Below are 22,677 nucleotides of genomic sequence, written 5' to 3' on the forward strand. Positions count from 1 at the left end.
TCGTGAACTTGCCATCAAAGGACTCTGTATCTATCTTAATGAGGACCCTAAAGATCTCATTCAGGAGTATGTGGTGAGTAGTTATAGCTTAACCAATGGAATCTGTACTGTGTAGCAACACATTACTACATCTAAAAACCATGGTGTCATCAAATATGCACACTGCAGCATACATTTAGCATTTACATTTATCCACTAGAAATATTGTTTATGTGTTAACTACATATTCCTCTTGTGTTCTATCTTTAGGACATGGACGAAGATCCTTTACAGAGTGCCTTTGAAAAGACCACCATGGGCATCTTCGTGATAAAGGACACTGTTGACAATGAAGCCCATGATGTCGGAATTGTGCTAGAGGGTGTGGCAGTGCTTCATGATCTCGACAGTGTGGCTTTTGCAACGTCAATGTTGTTCGGTCTAATTTATGCTCTTAACCTGCAGTACCCCAAAAAGTTGAGTTTTACTTTAGAAATTCTTCAAAAACCCATAATGGAGTTGGATGGAGGGGAACTCTCTATCAAGGCACAACATTTCAAATCTAAGCTCCATCAGTGAGATGGACCGCCTTTGAATGGCTGCTGAGACCCCAGAAAAATTCCAGCAGTCCTCACGCAAGACACCACTGCAGAGTGTAAACCGTGATCTCATCGTCTTTTAGACTGTTCCTTAATCCTAAAAGACTCTTGTTTCTTAATCCGTTTTTGTCTGTATGTGGCCCTTCTTTTTATACTGAAAATGTTGATTGATGAGAGAGTTGATTATATGACATATGGATGAAATAGCATAATACATTGTTTATAGTTTGGGTAAGGGTCAGATACTGTCATTATTATTTTTACATTTAACAGTAAATAATAAAAAACGTTCAAGCTATGATGTTTAGCAGAGACTGCAAGTAGATTTTTTTTATTAATCTACATGTAAGTTTTTAAATGCAAGTTTTTTTTCTTGGGTACAGTTTTGAGGTTTAAGAGAGAAGTAATTTTATGAAATAAAAGTTATATATGCTAAGTTTTTGAAAACGATGTTCTTTAGACATGTTATTTAAATGATGCATTGTTACTGTCAGGGATTTTTAGGGGAAGAACCCAAGCGCAGGCAGCAGTGCATAAATAGAGTATTTAATAATAAAATAAAGCCCACGATGGGGTAAAGATGTAACCAAACTAAATATAAACAAGAACAAAAGACTTCCCACAATAGGGCAAAAACGAGAACACAGGATACACGGCAAGGCAACTAGATCACACGACATGAAAGTAATACAAAACAATTCAACAACAATGTTCTGGGGGAAAGGAGTCCGCGGGCCAGAGGGAGAAAATGTCTTTGCCCGAGAGGACATAGGGCGAGAGCGGGCAGCCTGAGGTGGCCTGCCCGTGGGGACCTTGAACAGGTTAGAGTCCAGGGGAAAATGTCCTGTGCTCCCGGGGCAAGAGAAAGAGTTCCATGAGGCCCCGGGACCAGACCAAGGCCGCCCGGACGCAGACCGGGACTCGGCCGGCAGCACTGGGCTGTCGGCCGGCTGAATCGGCGCTTGGACGGCCGGCTGAATCGGCGCTTGGACGGCCGGCTGAATCGGCGCTTGGACGGCCGGCTGAATCGGCGCTTGGACGGCCGGCTGAATCGCCGCTTGGACGGCCGGCTGAATCGCCGCTTGGACGGCCGGCTGAATCGCCGCTTTGACGGCCGGCTGAATCGCCGCTTGGACGGCCGGCTGAATCGCCGCTTGGACGGCCGGCTGAATCGCGGCCGGCTGGCTGAATCGCGGCCGGCTGAATCGGCGCTTGGACGGCCGGCACCTCGACTGCCGACTGGATCGCGGGCACCTCTGCCAACTGGAAAGGACTGGATGCGCCGGCCTGAGTGGATACCGGCTGCTGGATGGGACACCGCGACCCCCTCCTCGGCTTCTTTCTCTTCGACCGGCCGAGGGGACGTATTGCCGGCTGCAGAGAGGCGATGCTGGACCCAGTTACCTCCGTTCCGTAGGAAGTCGGACGGGGAGTCCCACGACTTTCTCCGTCCGCGTCTGCCCCGGAGGCTAGCTGGTGGTGGATTGCTCCCCAGGGTGACCACACCCAGGGCACAGTGCTCCGGGACGGACACCAGACCGGAACGAGAGACTGGACGGCAACTGGGAGAGAAGCCTTTCCCCTAGCTCCTCTCGACGCTGCAGCCGCTCCACCAGGTGCGAGAACGGCTGATAGACCATTTCCTCCCGCTCCGGAAAGGGTGGAGGATCGTCCATCCCGGCCACCAGGTATGCCCGGACCAGCACGTCAGGAACGGACGCCTTCCTTGCCTCGACGTCCCGGGCATAGTCCAGCAAGGGGCGCTGGCACTGGGCGGGGAATGGACCTCCTCCAGCATGAGACTGAGAGGCGATTGCTTCCCACCACTCGGGATCGGAAGTGCATTGCCACCGCGAAGTGGTTGCACCGTCCATGGCTGCCTGCTGGGTTCGGTTCTGGCTGAATTGTTCTGTCCGGGATTTTTAGGGGAAGAACCCAAGCGCAGGCAGCAGTGCATAAATGGAGTATTTAATAATAAAATAAAGCCCACGATGGGGTAAAGATGTAACCAAACTAAATATAAACAAGAACAAAAGACTTCCCACAAGGGCAAAAACGAGAACACAGGATACACGGCAAGGCAAGGCAACAATATCACACGACATGAAAGTAATACAAAACAATTCAGCACAGGACAGCAAACACAGAGGCAATATATAAGGAGACTAACAAGGATAATTAATACAAGGCAGGTGTGGGGACTGAAACACTAAAGGGACGCTAATGAGAGAACGAGAGGGGCGGGGCCAAAGACGAGACGCACACAAAAGACATGATACTGTCAAGATCCTGCCCGAAGACTAGAAAAACCTGACACTTCGTGGCAGAACCCTGACAAGTGGAGCAAGTTTGTGTGTTGGATCCCAGGGGATTGCAGATACCTATGTAAATGTAGCCTATAGGGTAATGCAATGTAAATCACTTTTTTAGGCAAAATCATGTAAATCATGCAAATCATGAACCTGAAAACACTTGCACTTGTAAGCCATTTTGAGAACTTGGGATCAATCGAAGGTTGGATTCGGCACACAAGGCGAATCGATCTCTTCCCGGTGCACAGCCTGCCAGGATATCGCCTGTGAGTTCGACGAGGTCTTGTGGCCAGATCCGAACAGAAGGCGGGATCCGTAAGCAATTCTACATATGCAAACCATTAGGCCTACCGGGTGTGCGCTCTAACGGTCATTCAACACCTTGTTCCGCGTTTGAGTCGATACGCATTAATAACTGCAAATAACCGTTAACTAACATTATAAACATTGTTCTTGAACCAAATAACAACAGGAAGCGTCAAACATGCACGGCTTCGTCAAGGGGATAGTGATGATGATGATGATGATGCTTTCCGACATTGTGACTTCTAAACAGATTTTTCTCAACTTCTCGACTGGTGAGAATCTCCCACGACACGTCTCGCTCGCACATAAGTTTTTGTTATATTAAATGGTTTTATGATTTAAAACTGTCAGTATGTCACTCGGTAATTTACAAAAGCCTTTCACTGTTCATATTAACAGGTGTTGAGACTGTGACTGCAACGGAAGGAGAGAACATCATCCTAAAATTCGACATCTGTACATCTGTCTATAAAGCCACAGTAGGCCTACAAGCCCGCGGAAACGAGACTATTGTCTCTCAAAACTGTTCAACCGAAGAAAATAATATTGGGTGCAAAGAAATCACGTCACATCGAGTCTATATCGACCTTGACCATTGTTTAGTAGTCTTTACTAATGTTACCGCACTTGACGCTGGAGAATACACTTTTCAAACTGTCGGAAAAGATGCCAAGAAGAAATCTTTCAATTTGACTATTGGTGAGTATCCCTGAACACTGAATACTTTACTTACTATTAAATGTATTAATATATATGAAACCATTAGCAAGTATTTGGCTGGGTTGAGCTAGCCTGGTTGTAAAGCGAGCCGGTTTAGAGGTGATTGACATTTTTGTAGTCACCACACCAGCTTGACCAGGTTTGGTGGCGTTCCAGTTAAAGCCACTTCTTCCATGTCAAAACGTAGTGTTTTTTAAATATAGGCCTAAAATATATTAATTGTAGTATTTAAATGTCTGTTTAAAGTGTGTTTGTGTGTATAAACTTGGTTACTCTTGTTTTTAATTAAAGTATTATAATAAATCATTGTGTGGTTTATGATAATTTTGTGCTTTTGTTGTTCCCTTGTCTTATTTAGACATGCAAAACGCGTTATTAAAAATATCTTGTACATAAATGCAGATATAAACATTTTTTTAAACAACATTTTTAACGAATGTGACAAACACCATGAACCCCAAAGGAAACTCATGAGAATTGAACCTGATGATGACCTGTGATCTGAAATACTCACTGAGGGGTTGTTTATATGGGCAATTTGGGTAAACCATAAAACAGTCACAATATATTAAAGTCAATTCAAAATACATAAGCTTTCAATTTTAACTTTATGCAATTAAACGTATTTAATGGTCTCTTTCAAATGTTTTTATTAAGAGTTGTAGAGAAGTTACAATTGTCATTTTTTCTTGTTTGCTTCTTACAGAACCTCTGAAAGTTAACAGCAGCACAGAAACTCCACCTATTGATAAACCAGAGTCCAGAAACACTATTGTCGGAATAGTGGTGGTGGTTGTTGTTGTTGTTGTTGTTCTGGCTGTTGTTTGCTACAAATTTATAAAGGTAAGTATTATTCTACAAATTTAACAAGACTTTAATTTAATGTTAATTTGTGTTTGGGTGAAGCATAACATTTATAAAGTTCTTACATACAGGGATTGATATCATTTAAATTAAAACCATTTTGGTGTTTATTTCTTGATAAGGACAAACTGACTTCACATTATCCTATTTAGTACACTGCCACTTAACAAAATAAAGCAGTGAACCTGGAGACACAAAAAATGAAAATATTATTTTAAATGGACTGTCATAAATGAATTGGATATTAATGTAGATATTTAAGATATTGTACTTGGACGTTTGCAATCTGAACATGAACACATTTGTGATGCATGTGTTGATGTATTTTACTCCATTACTATCAGGAGCTGCGGCAGATTATCAGACGCTGCATCCAATTCTTCCAGACTAAACTCCACCGTCATACTGCTGTCCCGTCTACAGACTGAAGAAGAGTTTTCTCGATTATTTACACACAAATATTGGTCCTTGAGACACAATGACAACAACTTGTAACTCATTCACCAACCCCCTGAACCAAATCTGCTAAACTACAAGCACAATTCCTGCTTTACACTCACATTGCAGTTCTAAAACACACTTTTTTCAAAACACTACACAAAATTCTCTGCATTTGGCACAATTTTCAGGCAGAAAAATCTCTTGTTTTCACAAGGAACACATTGCCATTCAAATATGCACACTGACTCATCACATGTGCAAACACCTGTCACAAACGCCTATAGCCCTTCTCCAAGCTATGGAAGACGCATGTGGAGATATAGCAGCTGATGCTGTTCATGGCTGGACTGAAAAACATTGCTTGTGATGTGGATGATGTGCTGTGGCCAAACCGAAGAGAAGATGCATCATAGTTTTATTACTATAACTGTATACAGTCAATTCTTCTGTTGTTTTGTATGTACACCACTGTATGTGCAACTTTGCGTTGGTTGGGATGTACACTGTACATTGTTTTTGTTGGAAAAATAAAATATATTTGTTTTCGTGTATTTGTGTGTTCTGACTATAAAAACTATTTTATATATATATATAAAAAAAATATTTTACAACACACTTTATGTACTGTCTGTAGTAAGTAAGTAAATGTATTTGAAAACAAAATACCATTTTGAGAAGAAAGAACATTGTTTTGCAGGAGAATTGAGGGGTTTTGCCCATTGTGTTTGTGTTTATGATTTGTGTGTAGCTCTGAGAGTACGAGGCATGCTTTCAGAAAATGCGTGTAAACAATTGAGAAAAACAGCAATAAATGTCTTTGTCTGTATCCACGTTTTGTTGTTGTCCATCACACACACACACCTGCATGATTTTATTCTTTTAAATGTTGCATCCCAACACTCTTAGATCACGCCTGGGGACGCAACAACAACCACGTGAACACACAAGCATTTCTCTTTATTTACAAGAACTGCTCAAGAACTTTCACTACTTTATTTTATTTGACTTAATAATATTATGAGTCTATTGAAACCATTAACTTTTATGTTTTTGTTAATATTAAAACTTTTATTGTATGAAAATATTTGAGCTTTTCTCATAGACAACATCTATTAACTACCAACTTTAGAGTTTCATCAGGCCACTTGACAAAAATCACGAAAACATAATTTTGCATAAGTTTTAAATGTCTTACCCTTCACACTGATTATCAACGATGATCTGATGAACATTATACGGAGTTTATCAGTATCTGTGTGTCACTAGAGAAAGATACGCAGGTGATAAATCCGTGTCACTCCACCAGAGGGAGCCAAAATACTGTACACAAGCTTTAAGGGATGAATAACAGCTAACAGGGAAAACGTTCTCTCAACATAAACAAATGTTCAAGCAGTATTGTTAAAAGTGAAATGTACCAACAACGTTTATCAAAACGATGGTTTTGTGTCACATAAAATGCACGTTTTACCCTTTAATATATAGCCATGGTTGGTATTTTAATGTGTGTGTAACTTTAGAGACGGTCAAACCAACTTTACGCTTCTCCATAAACCCTTGGTGTTTCGAGTCTGACGTCATCACGCAGCCGTGCTTTAAGGTAGTTCTATTGGTTAGAGTTAAGAATAACGTGAAAAACCAACAAGCCACGCCCACGGATCTGAAAAGGATTTGAATGAGCAAAGTATAATAGTACATTATGTTATTTGAGCTAAATTAAGGCTGAATTAGGCTACTGAACAATGTACAGGAATAAAACTCAAATCTATTTTATTAAAAAAATACACGACCTTACCTGAGGGATTTACCTAATTTAATAGGAAGCGATATGATAGTCACGCAAGAGTCTTTAAATCACCGCAAGATCACAGCATCCAAACCTCCTCTACAGACATTAGACATAGCGTCAGTGCTGTTATGTGCTGTGTGTGTAGTTGTTGATAAATAAACTAATTAAACTCAAGATTATGAAGTTTATAAAGCTGACTGACTAAAGTACTGACTTCATACTAAAACCCGCCCCTCGCGAAACTAGTTTCTCTTTCTCTTTTACAGACGATGAGATGAAGATGAAATGGCGTCGACTTACGGTAAACAATTCAAACACTAAACATAATCAAACTAAAGATCCAGTTGAATGAAATTCTACCGTATAGACGGTTTACTTTATGCAGTTTATTGATGCATTTGATCATGTTTTCCACGTTTAAAGTATGTTGGCTTCTAACTCAACGAGTGTTTAGGCCTACCAAAGAAATTGTTAACTTACTATTTTAACTGGTATCGTTTCATGATGCAAGCATTACATTTACATTTATGCATTTGACAGATTATTTTATCAAAAGTCGCATGAAGTGCAATGAGTTTGATTTATAGGTCCGTGCATGTGTTCTTCCTGGAATCTGAACTTGCTAATGCACAGGCGACAGCGACAGCAACAGCATATGGCAATTTCGTGGGATACACATGGGGGTTTAGGGAGTGTTCTGGGACAGTTAAGGCTGGTTTTAGTGACTTGAATAAAGTTGTGGGTGAGTTCTGGACTGTTTCAGGTATTGGTTTGGTTTCTTTTAGGCAAGCAGCTTAAGCCCAATCGAGGGAGTGGGTCCGTGGTGGTATGTGTGCCATAACAACACCCATAATGCAACCTGTTAAGGCCCAAAACCCATTTGCTATCTGGGAGTGAGATCAATCTTTCAAACATTCAATTTGAACTGAATTGCACAAATATTTATAATGTTATACAGTCCCCATGGAGAACACACCTGCACCTAAGCTTAAGAATAACTAAAACAAAGTATGATAAAAACTGAAAAACAGGTGAAGAATAGCTGCACATATAAAAACTGTTCTGTCGGTGTTTCTCAGTTCTACTTTGACTTACAACACTACTGAATCCTGCACAATATACAAAACTGGGAAACCAATTTCCTGAATGAAGCAAAAGTTGTGAGTAATATATGTAATATATATGATTTCAATTGGCCTTACTCAGTCGATATTAATTTTTTTTTTTTTTATTTATATAGCGCCTTTCACAATTTGCATTGTTCCAAAGCATTAACCAGTTAAACTCTGGCGGCTCGTCGAATAGTCCAATAACATGTGGGTTAAAGATATCAAGAATATCTTCTGTTTATATTGTAAACTGTTTTTCAATTATGGGCATATAGGATGAGTTTATGTTGAAAACAGTATTCACAGAGTTTTCACACACTGGGTCACAAATGGTTCATTATTCATTAGTGTTTTGAGTTCTGTATTGATATTACTGATTAGCACAAAATCCATTTTGTTTGTTTGCTGTAAACTAACCTATGAAAATTATTTTGTGTTTTGTTTTATATGCAGTTACCAGAAGAAGGCATAGTCCACCTGGTGTTCGCCCTAATAGTAAGTCAATAAAGTGCTTAGTTGTGCCAACTACACTGTAAAAAAGCAACTTAAAAATGTACTGAAGCTGGTTGATGTAAGTTTTTAAGTCAATTGAACTTACATGTTGTTAGACTGACTAGTTGTATTTTACAAATCAGTTCAGTATCATTTAAATTCAATTTAGGCATACAGCTAATTTGATTTAACTTACAAATTTAAGGCAGCTGAAAATTTCCATTATCAAAGTATATACATATTTTTACAAACTTATACATCTTACACCCTAAAAAACATTACCTGGCAAATTAATTTGACCAAATTTTTCGTACGGTCTATTTATAAGGACTCTTGTAGTTATGACAGACTGACTTTATAGTCAAATAGTTAGAAAATGCCATAAAACATTACTTGTTAAAATTGTATAAACAGTATATTCATACATAAAGGATAATCTACATCCAGCCGGTTATAGCAGAAAACAACAACAGGATGATCATGTAATCGTACTTTTTCTATTTGCCAGTAAACAAATATGTTTGTTTTCTCAGTGTCAGAGAAAGTTGACACTCTGCCATCACTGAATGTGGTTCTGTGTGGAAGTGATGGCACATTAAGATCCTCTATATCAGACCTGATCCTGAATCAGCATGAGATCAAATCAAAGACAGAAGATCAGGACATCAGAAGCTCAGAGTATGTGAGGTTAGAAGCGTGTGGTCATCTCATCACGCTGGTGGATCTTCCAGCTCTGTTTAACCCTCGAATCTCAGAAGAGGAAGTGATGCGTCAGGCTCTCCGCTGTGTGTCTCTCTGTCATCCAGGAGTTCATGTGTTTCTCTTCATTATCGGTGATGGTCCACTGACTGATGAAGACAAAGCAGAAACAGAGCAGATCCAGAGAATATTCAGCTCAAGGATCAACAATCAAACTATGGTCCTTATTCATGAATCGGAGCACAGCACAGGAGAACTGAATGATGAAATTAAATCTGTCATTGAGAGTTTTGGAGGAAGACATCAGGTTCTGGATCTTACCACACAGGTTTCCATGTTGATGGAGAAACTGGTGCAGATGATGGAAGACAACAGCAGAAGTTATTACTGCACAGAAACATTTTGGGATACACAGCTGGAGAAACTTCTGAAACTCAAAGAGATGAACAAGAAACAGATGCAAACACAAGGTGACAATCAGAAATGTACAGTAGATGACACATTTGAAGTATATTACCCATAATCAGTTATTTGTAATACTCTGATCAAATAGAATATTCACATTTTCCTGTTATTTCAATACCGCACAAAGTGTTCAACAGAGCTGACAAGATTAATAAACTGAAATATTCTTTGTGGCAACAGCTCTTTTCAGTTTTGTCTTTTGCTGCTCAGAGTAAAATCTGATGATTTGTGGTGAACTAAAAGGAAAACATTTATCTTCTGTACATTGGCTTTCCTAAACACTTGATTTGTTGAATTCAAGACAAATTTTCTGTCTGCACTAATAGCCTAGTAGGCAATACACTGACATACTATGCAGCTGCGCCCGAGTTTGATGTTTTAAACACGGACAATAGTGACAATAGCAGATGTTTTAAACATTCAAGTGATATTCACATTTAAACTGATTATGTTGCGGCTTTATTTATTGCTATATTTCATACCATATGTAATCTTCTCTTCTTCAGATATCACAGAAGGTTCAGATGATGTGAGGATTGTCCTGCTGGGAAAAACTGGAGTTGGGAAGAGTGCGACGGGAAATATCATCTTAGGGAGAAAAGCTTTCAAAGCAGATGCATCTGATGGGTCTGTTACTAAAGAGTGTCAGAGAGAAACAGGTAAAGTCAACAGGCAAAACATCACTGTGATCGACACTCCAGGACTGTTTGATACTGAACTGAGTCATGAAGAGATCCAGACAGAAATGATCAACTGTATCTCAATGACACTGCCAGGACCACATGTGTTCATTATTGTGTTGAGTTTAGCACAACGCTTCACCAAAGAAGAGACAGAAACAGTCAAGATCATCCAAGAGACTTTTGGTGAAAACTCTATAATGTACAGCATGGTGCTCTTCACCAGAGGATATAATCTTAAAGATAAAACCATTGAAGAGTACCTGAAAAAATCCAAACCTCCATTAAAGAACCTCATAGAACAGTGTGGAAACAGATATCATGTGTTCAATAATACTGCGACTGAAGACCAAACACAAGTTTCTGCTCTACTGGAGAAAATAGACGTCATGGTGAAAGCAAACGGAGGAAGTTACTACTCAAGTAAGATATTCAGACAGATGGAGCGAGAAAAACAAGAAAAAGAAATAAAGGGACTGATTGAGAGAATTGAACAACTGAGCAAAGAGAAAGAAGAAGAGATAAAGAGAATGAAGATGATGATGGAGAAAGAAAAACAAAACCACGAGCGAGAGAAGAAGAAAAGAGAAGAGGAATTCAAAGAGAGAGAAGAAACATTTAAAAGAGAAATGAAGCAACAAGAACAACAGATGCGAGATGAGATGAGAACAGAACGAGAGACGTTTAAAAATGAAATAAAAGAAATGAAGAAAGAAAATAAAGATCTTCAAATTAAATATGATACAAATTTAGACAAACTGATGAATACAATAGAAAATGAAAAAAAGAACCGTGAGAGAGAAGGAAAGAGAAGAGAAGATGAGTTTACAGAGAGAGAGAAAAGATACAAAAGTGAAATGATGGAGCAAGAGAGACAGATGCAGGATGAAATGAGAAGAGAACGAGAGACGTTTAAAAATGAAATGGAAGAAATGAAGAAAGAAAATAAAGATCTTCAGATCAAATATGACACTAAAGTAGAAAAACTGATGAATGCAATAGAGAATGAGCAACAAAATCATCAGACAGAAAAAAGGAGAAGAGAAGATGAATTTACAGAGAGAGAAAGAGAAACGAAGGAGCGAGAGAGACAGATGCAGGTTGAAATGAGAAGAGAACGAGATACATTTAAAAATGAAATGGAAGAAATGAAGAAAGAAAATAAAGATCTTCAGATCAAAAATGAAAAACAAATAGAGGAAAACAGGAATAAAATAGAGATTGAACGACAGAATCATGAGACAGAGAAAAAGAAAAGAGAAGAGGAAATTAATTTGCAAGAAAGACAGGTGCAAGATGAAATGAAAAGAGAACGAGAGACGTTTAAAAATGAAATGGAGGAAATGAAGAAAGAAAATAAAGATCTTCAGATCAAATATGACAAACAAATAGATGAACTGGGGAATAAAATAGAGAATGAACGACAGAATCATGAGACAGAGAAAAAGAAAAGAGAAGAGGAGTTTAAAGAAACAGAAGAAAGATATAAAGGAGATATTAAGGAGCAAGAGCGACAGATGCGAGACGAGATGAGAAAAGAACGAGAAAGATGTGAGAGAGAGAAACAAGATGAAAGACTGAGTAAAGAAGAAGAGGATCAGAAAAGAAAAGAGAAAGAAAAGAAAATATTGGACCAATATGAGAAAATTAAAAAGGAGAAAGAGACGACAGAAAGAGAAAGAAACAATCTTCAGCTCAAACATAAAACAGACACAACAGACATGGAGAGAATGAAGATGATGATGGAGCAAGAAAGACAGAATCATGAGCAAGAGAAGAAGAAAAGAGAAGAAGAGTTTAGAGAAAATGAAAAACAGCAACAAGAGCAATTATTGATAAAACAGGATCAATTCAATAAAAGACTTGAGGAAAAAGAGCAACAGATGAAAGATGAAAGACGAAGGATTGAAAATGAAAAACAAAACTGGACAGAGAAACAGAAAACACTTGAAGAAAGAATCCAGAATGAGAAACATCTGAGAGAAGGAGAATGTAAAAATTATGAAGAGAGAATTCAACTGACTAAACAACAATGTCAAGATGAAGCCATGAGAGTAAAACCAAAGACGTATGAAGAAGACAGAAGAAGAGACCTGGAGAACATACAACTGTGCTGCTCTAAAGCAACTTCATGTCTACAGGTGAGTTTCAGTTTGTCCGCTCTAGCTTCTCCCTGATTCATTTATATTTATATTTTATTGAATAAAATAGTTTGGTCCTGTAGTTCAAAATACTGAAAAGACAAGTTTAGCCAAGTAACGTTTCCTCTCGGTTTCTTTTGCTTGTTATCAGTAATAATCTTCAGGATCTCTATTGTTTGTGAATGTGTATCAGAAGTTAAGGGCGATCCACGAGCGCCGCATGCGCAGTAACCGTCTGTATAACTATTGACTAGATGAAACACTTATTTTAAGAGCATATTCATAAAAAATGATCAAATCATGAATATTTTCATATTCTCAGTTGGCAATAAGAATGAAGTGTTTAATACATTAATCTGTTCATGTTTTTATTTACAGAGAGATGAAGTGGAAGCAAAAATTAATGAACAGCTTAAAACACTCTTCACTAGACTACACTTGACAACTGAGAACCAAGACAAAATGAGAAGGGAAGATATTCTTCAAATCAGCAAATCTTCACTTCAGTCTCAGGAGCCACAGAATGAGTCTGAACTGGTGAACTCATTCCTACAAAAACTGTTGAACATGAACTACAGAGCAAGAGACAATCTCATAAAACACAGAGAAGAGGATTCAGAGATTCACAGTGATATTCACCCGATGGATGTTCAGATGGCTGTGTTTCATTGTTCTGATAGTTTCCTAAAGCAGCTGATGGTCACTAAACTCTCTCAGTGTCAGTTTGCTCTTCCTCTGCTTGTTCCTGATCCATTCACACAACAAATTGAGTTTCCTCTCTGGACATTCAGACAGATCAACAAGAGCTGGAAGATCAGATATACTGACAGTAGAATGACCAGTCAAACCCAACCGATGTGCAAAGCAGAAACTCCAATGGTGTCGTTCTTCAGGTTTGGTTCTGTGTCTTCATCTAAATCTCAGCTGATGAACAGTCTGATCAATGAGAAACACGACACGTTCTTCCACAGAAACTGTTCAGGCAGCAGCAGAAGCAGATTACTGATGGATGGAGTGGTGGAGATCGCCTGGTACTGTCCATCTGGAAAAAACACAGATAGATTTACTGAATGTGTTGCGTTCTGTAATCTTCATGGTGACGCAGGAGTCAATGAGACTCAATATGAGATTTTAACCAGCATGTCTTCAGTCAATGTCCTTTTCTTACCTGATTTTGGCCAGAAGAACCAGTATAAGGGTTTGGTGAGATCACTCTTCAGATCTCCTCAGCCTCTTATTTGTCTGCTCACAGAGAATGAGTGTGATCAAACTCAACTGGCAGATGGAAAATTCATGATTGGTCTTTTGAACAAAAATCATTCAGATCTATGTAAACAGATACGAGACGCTATCAGAGTCAGTATGAAAGAGCACAAGAGGACTTTTAAACTGGAAGATGTGGCCAAACACACAGGAATTGAAGTAGATGAGAAGAATCCAGAGTGTCAGAGAGGAAGAGAAGCAGCACTTCAGATCATGAGATTACTGGATGGAGAAGATCCATTAACAGTGAAAGAAACAAACCTGCCGTGTCACGGAAAACTCTGGCATGACTGGTGTAAAGTCAACAAAGAGCTCCATCATTTAAGAGGAGAAAATATAGAAGAAGAGAAAAGTACCAAACTAAAGCTGATGAGAGAAATAAGAGAAAAGCAAGTAGATAAGGGATCAAGTGAGCTTATGAAGATATTTTTTGAAGAACTGAGATCACTGAAAAACAACAAAACAAACTTTTTGCTGAAATGGACAATAAACCTGTTGGATGACTTCACGTCACATAAGCTTTGTGAACTTCATAAGGAATATGATGTGAAGTGGAATGAAGTCGAAGCTTTAAAAAAGATGCCTGATAAACTAGACCAACTCAAGATTGAACAAACAAAACTTGAGAAAACATCAGAACAAATCAACAGAACAACATTTGGACTGGAACACATTATGAGAGAGGTCGGTCAGATCTATGAATCATGTTCATCTGTAAACAAGAACACAGATTTCTCTTCTCTCACGAGTCTTGCAGCAGAGATGATGATGTCTGGATTTCCACTGGAGCTGATGGATGGAGACGCTGCTCATGTTCCTCTGATGTGGGTTTCTGCTGTTCTAGATGAACTCATAAAGAATCTGGGAGATCAGAGAGTTTTTGTTCTGTCAGTTTTAGGGATTCAGAGTTCAGGGAAATCCACGCTGTTGAACGCCATGTTTGGACTTGAGTTTGCTGTCAGTGCCGGCCGCTGCACCAGAGGAGCTTTCATGCAGATGCTGAAAGTGTCTGAAGACATTAAACATCAGCTGAAGTTTGATTATATTCTGGTTGTTGATACTGAGGGTCTTCGTGCACCAGAACTGGATGGAAGATCAACAAGAAATCGTGATAATGAATTGGCCACATTTGTTGTTGGTCTGGGAAATCTGACATTGATCAACATCTTTGGAGAAAACCCGTCTGACATGAAGGACATTCTCCAGATTGTTGTTCAGGCCTTTCTGAGGATGAAGGAGGTGAGACTGAATCCCAGCTGTATGTTTGTTCATCAAAACGTTTCAGACGTCACAGCTGGAGATAAAAACATGGAGGGAAGAAGACGACTGGAGGAGACACTGGATGAGATGACAAAACTCGCTGCTAAAGTTGAAGTCTGTGATGCTGAATGTTTCAGTGATGTCATTGCATTTGATGCTCAGAATGATGTGAAATATTTCTCTCAACTGTGGGAGGGAAGCCCACCCATGGCACCACCAAACCCAAACTACTGTGAGAATGTTCAAGAACTGAAAGAATCTATTTTAAGACATGCTTCAAACTCAGACGGAATGATGCTGACACACCTAAGAGGACGTATTGATGATCTCTGGAAGGCTTTACTGAATGAACAGTTTATGTTCAGCTTCAAGAATTCTCTGGAAATCGCAACTTACGGGAAAATAGAGACAGAATACAGTAAGTGGAGCTGGAGTCTTAGAAGTGCCATGCTGGGAATTGAGCACAAACTACACAACAGAATAGAAAATGAAGCGGTTCATACAGTTGAGGAAACTGATCTTCAAAGAGAACTTCAGGTAAAAAGTGAGGAAGTGAAAAAGACGATGTCAGACTTCTTTGAGAAAGACAGAGATGCAGGAATAATGAATCAGTGGAAATCTTCTTTTGAAATAAAAATCAAAGAGCTTCAGGAAAATATTGTGAGAGAGACGAGGAAGAAATTGGATCAGGTTCTTCAACAGCGAGACATGAAGAAAAAGATTGATGCTCAGAGGACACAACATGAAAACAGTCTGTTTGAAAAGAGCAAAGAACTTGCCATGAAACTAAAGGACAAAGCAAATGATGAAAATATAATGAAGAAAGAGTTTGAATGCTTTTGGGAACAACAGATAACTGAGATTATCAGACACACTCCTACAGTCAAAAACATTGATTTATTGAAAGATGTGGCAGATCTGCTTAGAAGCAACTATGAAAGTCTCCCAGTTGACATGAATTTAAGCAGCGAGTACATTGATATGTTTTCTCTGCCAAGATATTTCGATTATGTAAAGTTAAAGAAATCCAGTGGAATTACGGGAGTTTTCAGAAATGCCATCAAAGGAGCTAAACAGATATTGGGCTTTGCTTTATCATCAGAAGATGAAGTGCAGATAAGAACTTTAATCACTGAAGTTGCACAGCAGACTGATAAAATGATTCAGACGTATAACATTGCAAAGATGGGCTACAACATCAGCTACATTCAACAACTCATAGATCACATAAAGACAAAAATAACAGATCATGAGAACGAACCAAAAGTGAAGTATCTGTTCAAGAGAGAATTCTTCAGGGATTTAGTGCTTTACATCTGTCAGAGAGCAAACAAGACAATCATTGATCAACACAGAATGTTCAGAGAAGCCCATGATCCTGTTCTCTATTCTCAACGTAAGAAAGAAGAATACTACAGGATCTTCCAGAAATACTGTAAAGGATCAACATCAGCTGCCATCACTCTTGAATTTATCTGTAATAAACTTAAAGAAACCATCGAGCAGAATGTCTACAAAAAAACTGCCAGAGATTTATCAGATGAAATGAAGACAAACTGTGGATCACTGAATGGAAACAGATCAAAACTGAAGAAACACATCCTGAAGACTCTGGCAATAAAAGAGGATTTCACAGCATACATGACCTACATTCAGAATCCTAAAGAACACTTTAAACATTTCATCAGAGCTGAAGTCAGTCAGTACATCACTGATAGATTTCATGACAGTGTTCAATCTAAGATTGAAAATAACATCACAATCCTAAAGAAGAAGATCATAAACTCATCACATGAGTCCACCAGACATGTTCAAGATGAAGATGGAGATGTTCATTCATGGTTTGATCGTTTCACACACCTGCTGTCTGATGTGCTGGTGTTCTCTGTAAATGACATCAGTGGAGTGAATATTGATGATGTTGATGTCACCGTCCTACATGATGTGATAACAAAAGAAATCCCTTCTGTAATGTCAGATATACGCCGTAGATTCACTACAGAAACATTTCCAGTGAAGCTGGACCATCCAGACAGACCAGATGAGATTCTGATTGATCATTTCTGTCAGTGCTGTTGGGTTCAGTGTCCTTTCTGTGCTGCAATCTGCACCAACACCATAGAAAACCATGATGGAGATCACAGTGTTCCTTTCCATCGTAATAATGGACTGAATGGGATGTCTTACAGAGGAACAATAAACCTTTCTATCGAAATCTGCACATCAGCAGTGGCCAGTGATCGATCTTTTTATCCAGACTCAGATGTTAAATGCCTATGGAAAGAATACAGAAAAGGAGGTCCTAAATATGCTCAGTGGAGTATCACCCCTGACCTCTCTGAGCTGCCGTACTGGAAATGGTTTGTGTGCAAATTCCAGAAGAATCTGGAAGAGTATTACAAGAAAACCTTTGATGGGACTGGAAGGATTCCAGATGAATGGAGAAAATACTCCATAGAAGAAGCTATTGAGAGTTTAGATAAATACATTTAGTGAACACAAAGAACAAGACTCTTGATATACAAGACTTTTTTAAATGAGTTTCTGTCACACACCTGGTAATCTACAATATAAAAAATAGCCTGAAATAATATGTGATTAATGATTAACACAGAAGTAACTGGTCTAGACTCATAGACAGATGTTAGATGAATTTATCAGAGTTTGATTAAATAATACTTACACAGAATCATCTCCACTGTAGTAATATATAGCTACAGTATATCTACCAAATAATGATATGTATCTACAATCACAGATTATTTTGTTTCCTTAAGTATCTGATTAAACCTACATAAAGTGTCTTATATAGGGCTGTCAAAATTATTAAGTGATCTTCTCATCGCAATTATTAAGTGATCGTCTCATCGCAATTATTAAGTGATCGTCTCATCGCTTTGATTTGATGTCATCGCAATTATTGTGAATCCGTTGGAATCAACTGATCTGCAGTATTTGCTGCATTTTACATCTACTGTCATTGATCTTCACTCACTGTTACAGTCAAATGACATTTCTCCATCATTTGAGTTTTATCAGCTTTGGGTTTTTTGTTGATTTTCTTTGTTTCCAGACTTGTTGAATTTATACAGCAAGACTCTCATATCTATTTTTAGTGCTTAAGACTCAAGTCTTCTCTGTTAATGTCACTTTACAGTAAATAATATCAGTTGTTTACAACATTTCCAAAGTATATATTTTCTTCATTAAATAAATGAATCATCAGTAATAGTTGTTAAAAGGCTTATAAAAGACAATTAATCACCAAATGTTATAATCGTTACAGCTATAGCCTTATATGATAAACTACTGTATACACATTAAGTTTCCTGAATAAAGCACAATGATTATAAATGATCAAACTGTTGTTTTTCCCTTTACTGCAGAAATATAATACAAACTGTTGATTAAAGGTTCTAGGTGAAAGTTCAGCTTTATCTTGTTTAATCCTGTGAATCACAACATCAGGTCAGATCTGTATGAACAGCTGCTTTCATCAGTGGTCGATTCTTCTGGCTTCATTTTCTGTTGAGTATCTGCCTCTATTCACACTATTCACTTAAACTTCTAAATGTAATAGAAATTAATGAATTACTCCTCTTATTTACTACTAACAAATAACAATTGTAGTAAATGTTAAAAATAGCATGAGCTATTGAATTTTTTTTATTGTCAAGGTTTATGATAACTAATGAACATGAATTGTCAAAACGTATTAGTAATAGGCCTAATTAAAGTCGGCATGAAACGGAAGTAGTGATTGTATGTTTTCAGTATCTTGACGTACCCGAGTGAAACCACTTGACTCGACTTGAGGGCAACACTTGATTTCATCCATCTAAAACTGATTAATGGTTAAAAGTTGGGCATTTGCCAACAAAATGGAGGCAGATTTGCGATCAGTCAGTCATTGAAGCTGTCGCATCTTTCCTCGTGACCAGAAGTGAAGAGGTTATTTCGAGGAGGGGAGGTAAACGCTTTTGATTAAGGATTACAAGTGCAAATTAACTTTTAAATGAATTCATAAATAATTTATAATAAATATTTCTCCACTGTGTAAAACAATGAGTGATCATTTTAAATGTCATGCCGACTTTAACATTAACTGATATCAACAAATAAAAAAAGTGTAACCAAACTTTTTCCAAACTCACAAGATGTGCTCTGGCTGCAAAATGGTCAGAAGAATTCTCAACCTCTAAACCTGTCACTGTAGTTTCAAATCTTCCCTTCTTGACTTTTGCTGCTACTTTTCGCGATAAACGCGATGCAAAACTAACTTGTTCACGTGAAAGGGCATTTGATGAGGCGGCCAAGATGGCGGACTGAGTAGTCGAGCTGTTTCGTGCTCTTACAAATTTTCCCAAGTCAGTTTAGTTTGACACGTTTTTTTCTACCTCCACCTGCTAGTATACACACCCAAATTGTGGCGTCGATATGGAAGACCATTGTTACGGAATGGAAATAGCTGTATGTTCGAACAAAAGGGAGATAGGAGCTGATTCTGATCCACCCACACAAACCTCAAAGAAAAAGTCAAAAATACCAACAGAGAGTGAGAAAAATGAGGTGCCCAATTCGGCTATACTGGATGCGATTAAAGCCCTTGGAACTAATGTAGATTTAATGAAGCAGCACAGCGATGATTGCAAGCGTTGCTAAGTCCGTCCAAATAAATGCGCAGGAGTTACGAGAATACAAAGATAAAATTAAAATGATGGAGAAACAAATTGGAAATTTGTATGAAGTCAACAATGATCTGAAAATTTGTGTGTTTGAAGAGGAAAGATACAAGAGAAGGTGGTGTCTTCGCATAAAAGGTCTCAAGGAGAACTCAAACGAGCGCATAAGAGAGGTTGTGATTGAACTTCTGGGCAAGATAACACCGGAGTTTGCTTCTAACATGGGGGAGGCTGTGGATGTCGTGCATCGGGTGGGAAGGAAGGAGACTGGTCGTCGAGAGAGGTGATCATTCTCTTTACCCGCAGATACGGGATGAAGTATGGAAGAGAACCAAGCCATCATCTGTGTGCAAAGAAGCTGGCATCCATTTGCCGAAGACCTGACGAGAGAAGACAGACTATTGAGTCGAGACTTATGGCCAAGAATCAAACAAGCCGGAAAGGAAGGCAAGGCAGCTGGCTTCAGAGGTCATTTTGGATATATCGAGGGTAAACGTATCTCGTAAAAAGGGTATTGTCTGCTTCTTTTTGCGATATGCATGAATAAATGTCCAGGCAAGCTTATTACTCATAAGACTGATGTTAATGGCCATTGGCTTGCAGTGGTCCTACACTTAGACAAAATATTTTTCATTATAGTTAATGTATATGGGTATAATGTCCAAACACTGAATAAAGGCCTGTTAGAGACAATAACAAATGTCATAAGTGACCTACAAACTAGTTACCCAACAGATAATATTTTAATCAGTGGGGATTTCAACATGATACCAGATGAATATATAGATAGACCACCTTCTAAATTTGATATTTCTCATGTGAACAGTATTATTCAAAATTTCTGCTTATCCAGTGGATTAATTGATACTTGGAGAAAATTAAACCCCACTGCCAGACACATTTCGTGGTTTCAAACCGAATGCCACTTCAAGGTCGAGAATTGATTATTGGCTCGGATCTGTTGCTCTTTCAAGTAATGCGACTAAATGTAATATTTCAGGTGCCCCCTTAGCAGCTCATTGTGTGATCAACTTAATCTTAGAACAATGAAATAATCTTGTAACACTAAAGGCTATTGGAAATTCAATGCAGACTTGATGAATCATATCGACTTTTGTACATGTATTCAAAAATGATTGCTGAATTTACAGTAAAAAAGATGGCAAGTGGTATTAAATGGGAGTATTTCAAACATAAATTAAGAGAATCTTCAATGATCTTTAGAAAAAATCTGATGAAAAAGAAATGTGAAAAAGAAATCCAGTTAATTCAAGAGATTAATAAATGCTTTTGTCAACCTTAAATGTCAGATGTAGATAAAGAAAAACTTAAGCGTCATTCCATTCTAGATGAATTCTATATCAAAAAGTCTGACTTAACCATACAAGAGATTGATACAGCGATTAAACATAGTAAATCCGGTAAATCACCGGGTCCTGATGGGTTCACCATAGATTTTAATAAAACATTTTGGGATGACCTAAAATATATTTTATTTGAAGCCTTACAAGAGTGTATAAACAATATTGAATTATTGCCAACTATGAAACTGTCACGCCAGGCTCGGACCGGTGTACACACCACAGGCGAACAGGAGATATCAATAGAGACTTTATTAAAGGAGTTATCCAAGCACACAGATCAGTCCAGAGCGTACAAAAAAACAAGGACGTTTCTTCAAAGAAGGATGTAACACAATACATAACAGGTATCCAAGAAAGCGGGGAAACTCCAAAAACAATGGATAAATTCCTTCAGAAACAATGGCTAAATTCCTTCAAAAAACAATGGATAAATTCCTTCAAAAAACAATGGATAAATTCCTTCAAAAAACAATGGATAAATTCCTTCCAAAGAACAATGGATAAATTCCTTCCAAAGAACCACGGATAAATTCCACAACGGGTAAGTTAAGTAAGACATAACAACATCAACACCGAACAAAGACTGAAGTGAAATCCCAAACTAAATAGTGTCCAAACAAATTAGATGACGAGCAGCAGGTGCGGGTGTAATTAGAATTCCGGGGAGTGTGATCTGTGCGGAGGGTGAGAGAGCTCTGTTGTAGGGGGCGTGGTCGGCGGAGCCGGTGTTATAGAAACAAGGACTTATCTTTTCCTGGCTTTGGTATCAAAATGATAAGAAGATATTAGATAATTTACGCCCTATAACACTACTTAATAAAGATTACAAACTGTTTTCTAAAGCACTGGCTTGCAGATTAAAAACCAGAATATCACCAATTATTAGTGTTACCCTATCAGGATTCTTAAAGGATAGATCAATTCATAATAATATCAGGTTAGTGTTTGATTTGATTGAATATGGTTGTTAGGGTGTACCGTCGGTGAAGGTGTAAAATCAATGACGATGGAGAAGAATTCACAATCCAGGGTGTTTATTTTGGTACAAAAAGTGATTCCCAAGAAAAAAGACAAAAATTAAAGCAAAATAAATATTATAACCAGTCTATACGAGGTTCACTTGTGTATTCTGGCTATGCCAATATTCAGGCCCCAAACATACTAGGAAAATCTCCCCTTTAAAATGGCTACCAGGAGCTCTTTTATAGGAGTAGGCTCCTCCCATTTCTGGAACATACCATGTAGCAGTAATTGATCATTTTAAAGAAGGATCACATTACCCAAAATAGTTTAATCAAATGTTATTAATATGCAACCTATGCATCACACTATTAATTACAACAGGATGTCTAAACATTGCAAAGAGAAATGTCTGAAAAATGTTAGTTTCCCTGATTTACCCCTGTGATGTCACTGACAATGAAAGTGCCCTTCCTACTGGGCAATTAGAAGCTTTCAAAATGGCAGCCGTCGCTGCACATGGGTTTGCCAGTAGAAAGGTAACCCACAATG

At 38.3% G+C, this 22,677-nt stretch overlaps 1 protein-coding gene across 2 annotated transcripts; it reads left to right on the forward strand.

The window, feature by feature from the left end:
- The first annotated feature begins 7,251 nt into the window (after nt 1–7,251).
- Nucleotides 7,252–18,481, forward strand: LOC306907115 (interferon-induced very large GTPase 1-like). Of its 2 annotated transcripts, none has more exons than XM_079478977.1 (5): nt 7,252–7,311; nt 8,573–8,614; nt 9,145–9,780; nt 10,282–12,596; nt 12,975–18,481. In XM_079478977.1, exons 1-5 carry the CDS (start codon nt 7,296–7,298, stop codon nt 17,610–17,612), a joined length of 7,647 nt encoding a protein of 2,548 aa, XP_079335103.1. In that variant the 5' UTR covers nt 7,252–7,295; the 3' UTR covers nt 17,613–18,481. The 2 variants fall into 2 exon arrangements, with proteins under 2 accessions (XP_079335103.1, XP_079335104.1); XM_079478978.1 differs by lacking the exon at nt 7,252–7,311 and adding an exon at nt 7,656–7,752.
- The last annotated feature ends 4,196 nt before the right edge of the window (nt 18,482–22,677 follow it).

Source organism: Barbatula barbatula (genome assembly GCF_947034865.1).
Source record: "Barbatula barbatula genome assembly, chromosome: 17".
Classification (NCBI taxonomy): domain Eukaryota; kingdom Metazoa; phylum Chordata; class Actinopteri; order Cypriniformes; family Nemacheilidae; genus Barbatula; species Barbatula barbatula.

Coding starts and splice junctions, on each gene's coding strand:
- LOC306907115 (XM_079478977.1), top strand. Junction 9,781..10,281: donor GAAACAGATGCAAACACAAG/GTGACAATCAGA, acceptor TCTCTTCTTCAG/ATATCACAGAAGGTTCAGAT. Junction 12,597..12,974: donor AAGCAACTTCATGTCTACAG/GTGAGTTTCAGT, acceptor TTTTATTTACAG/AGAGATGAAGTGGAAGCAAA.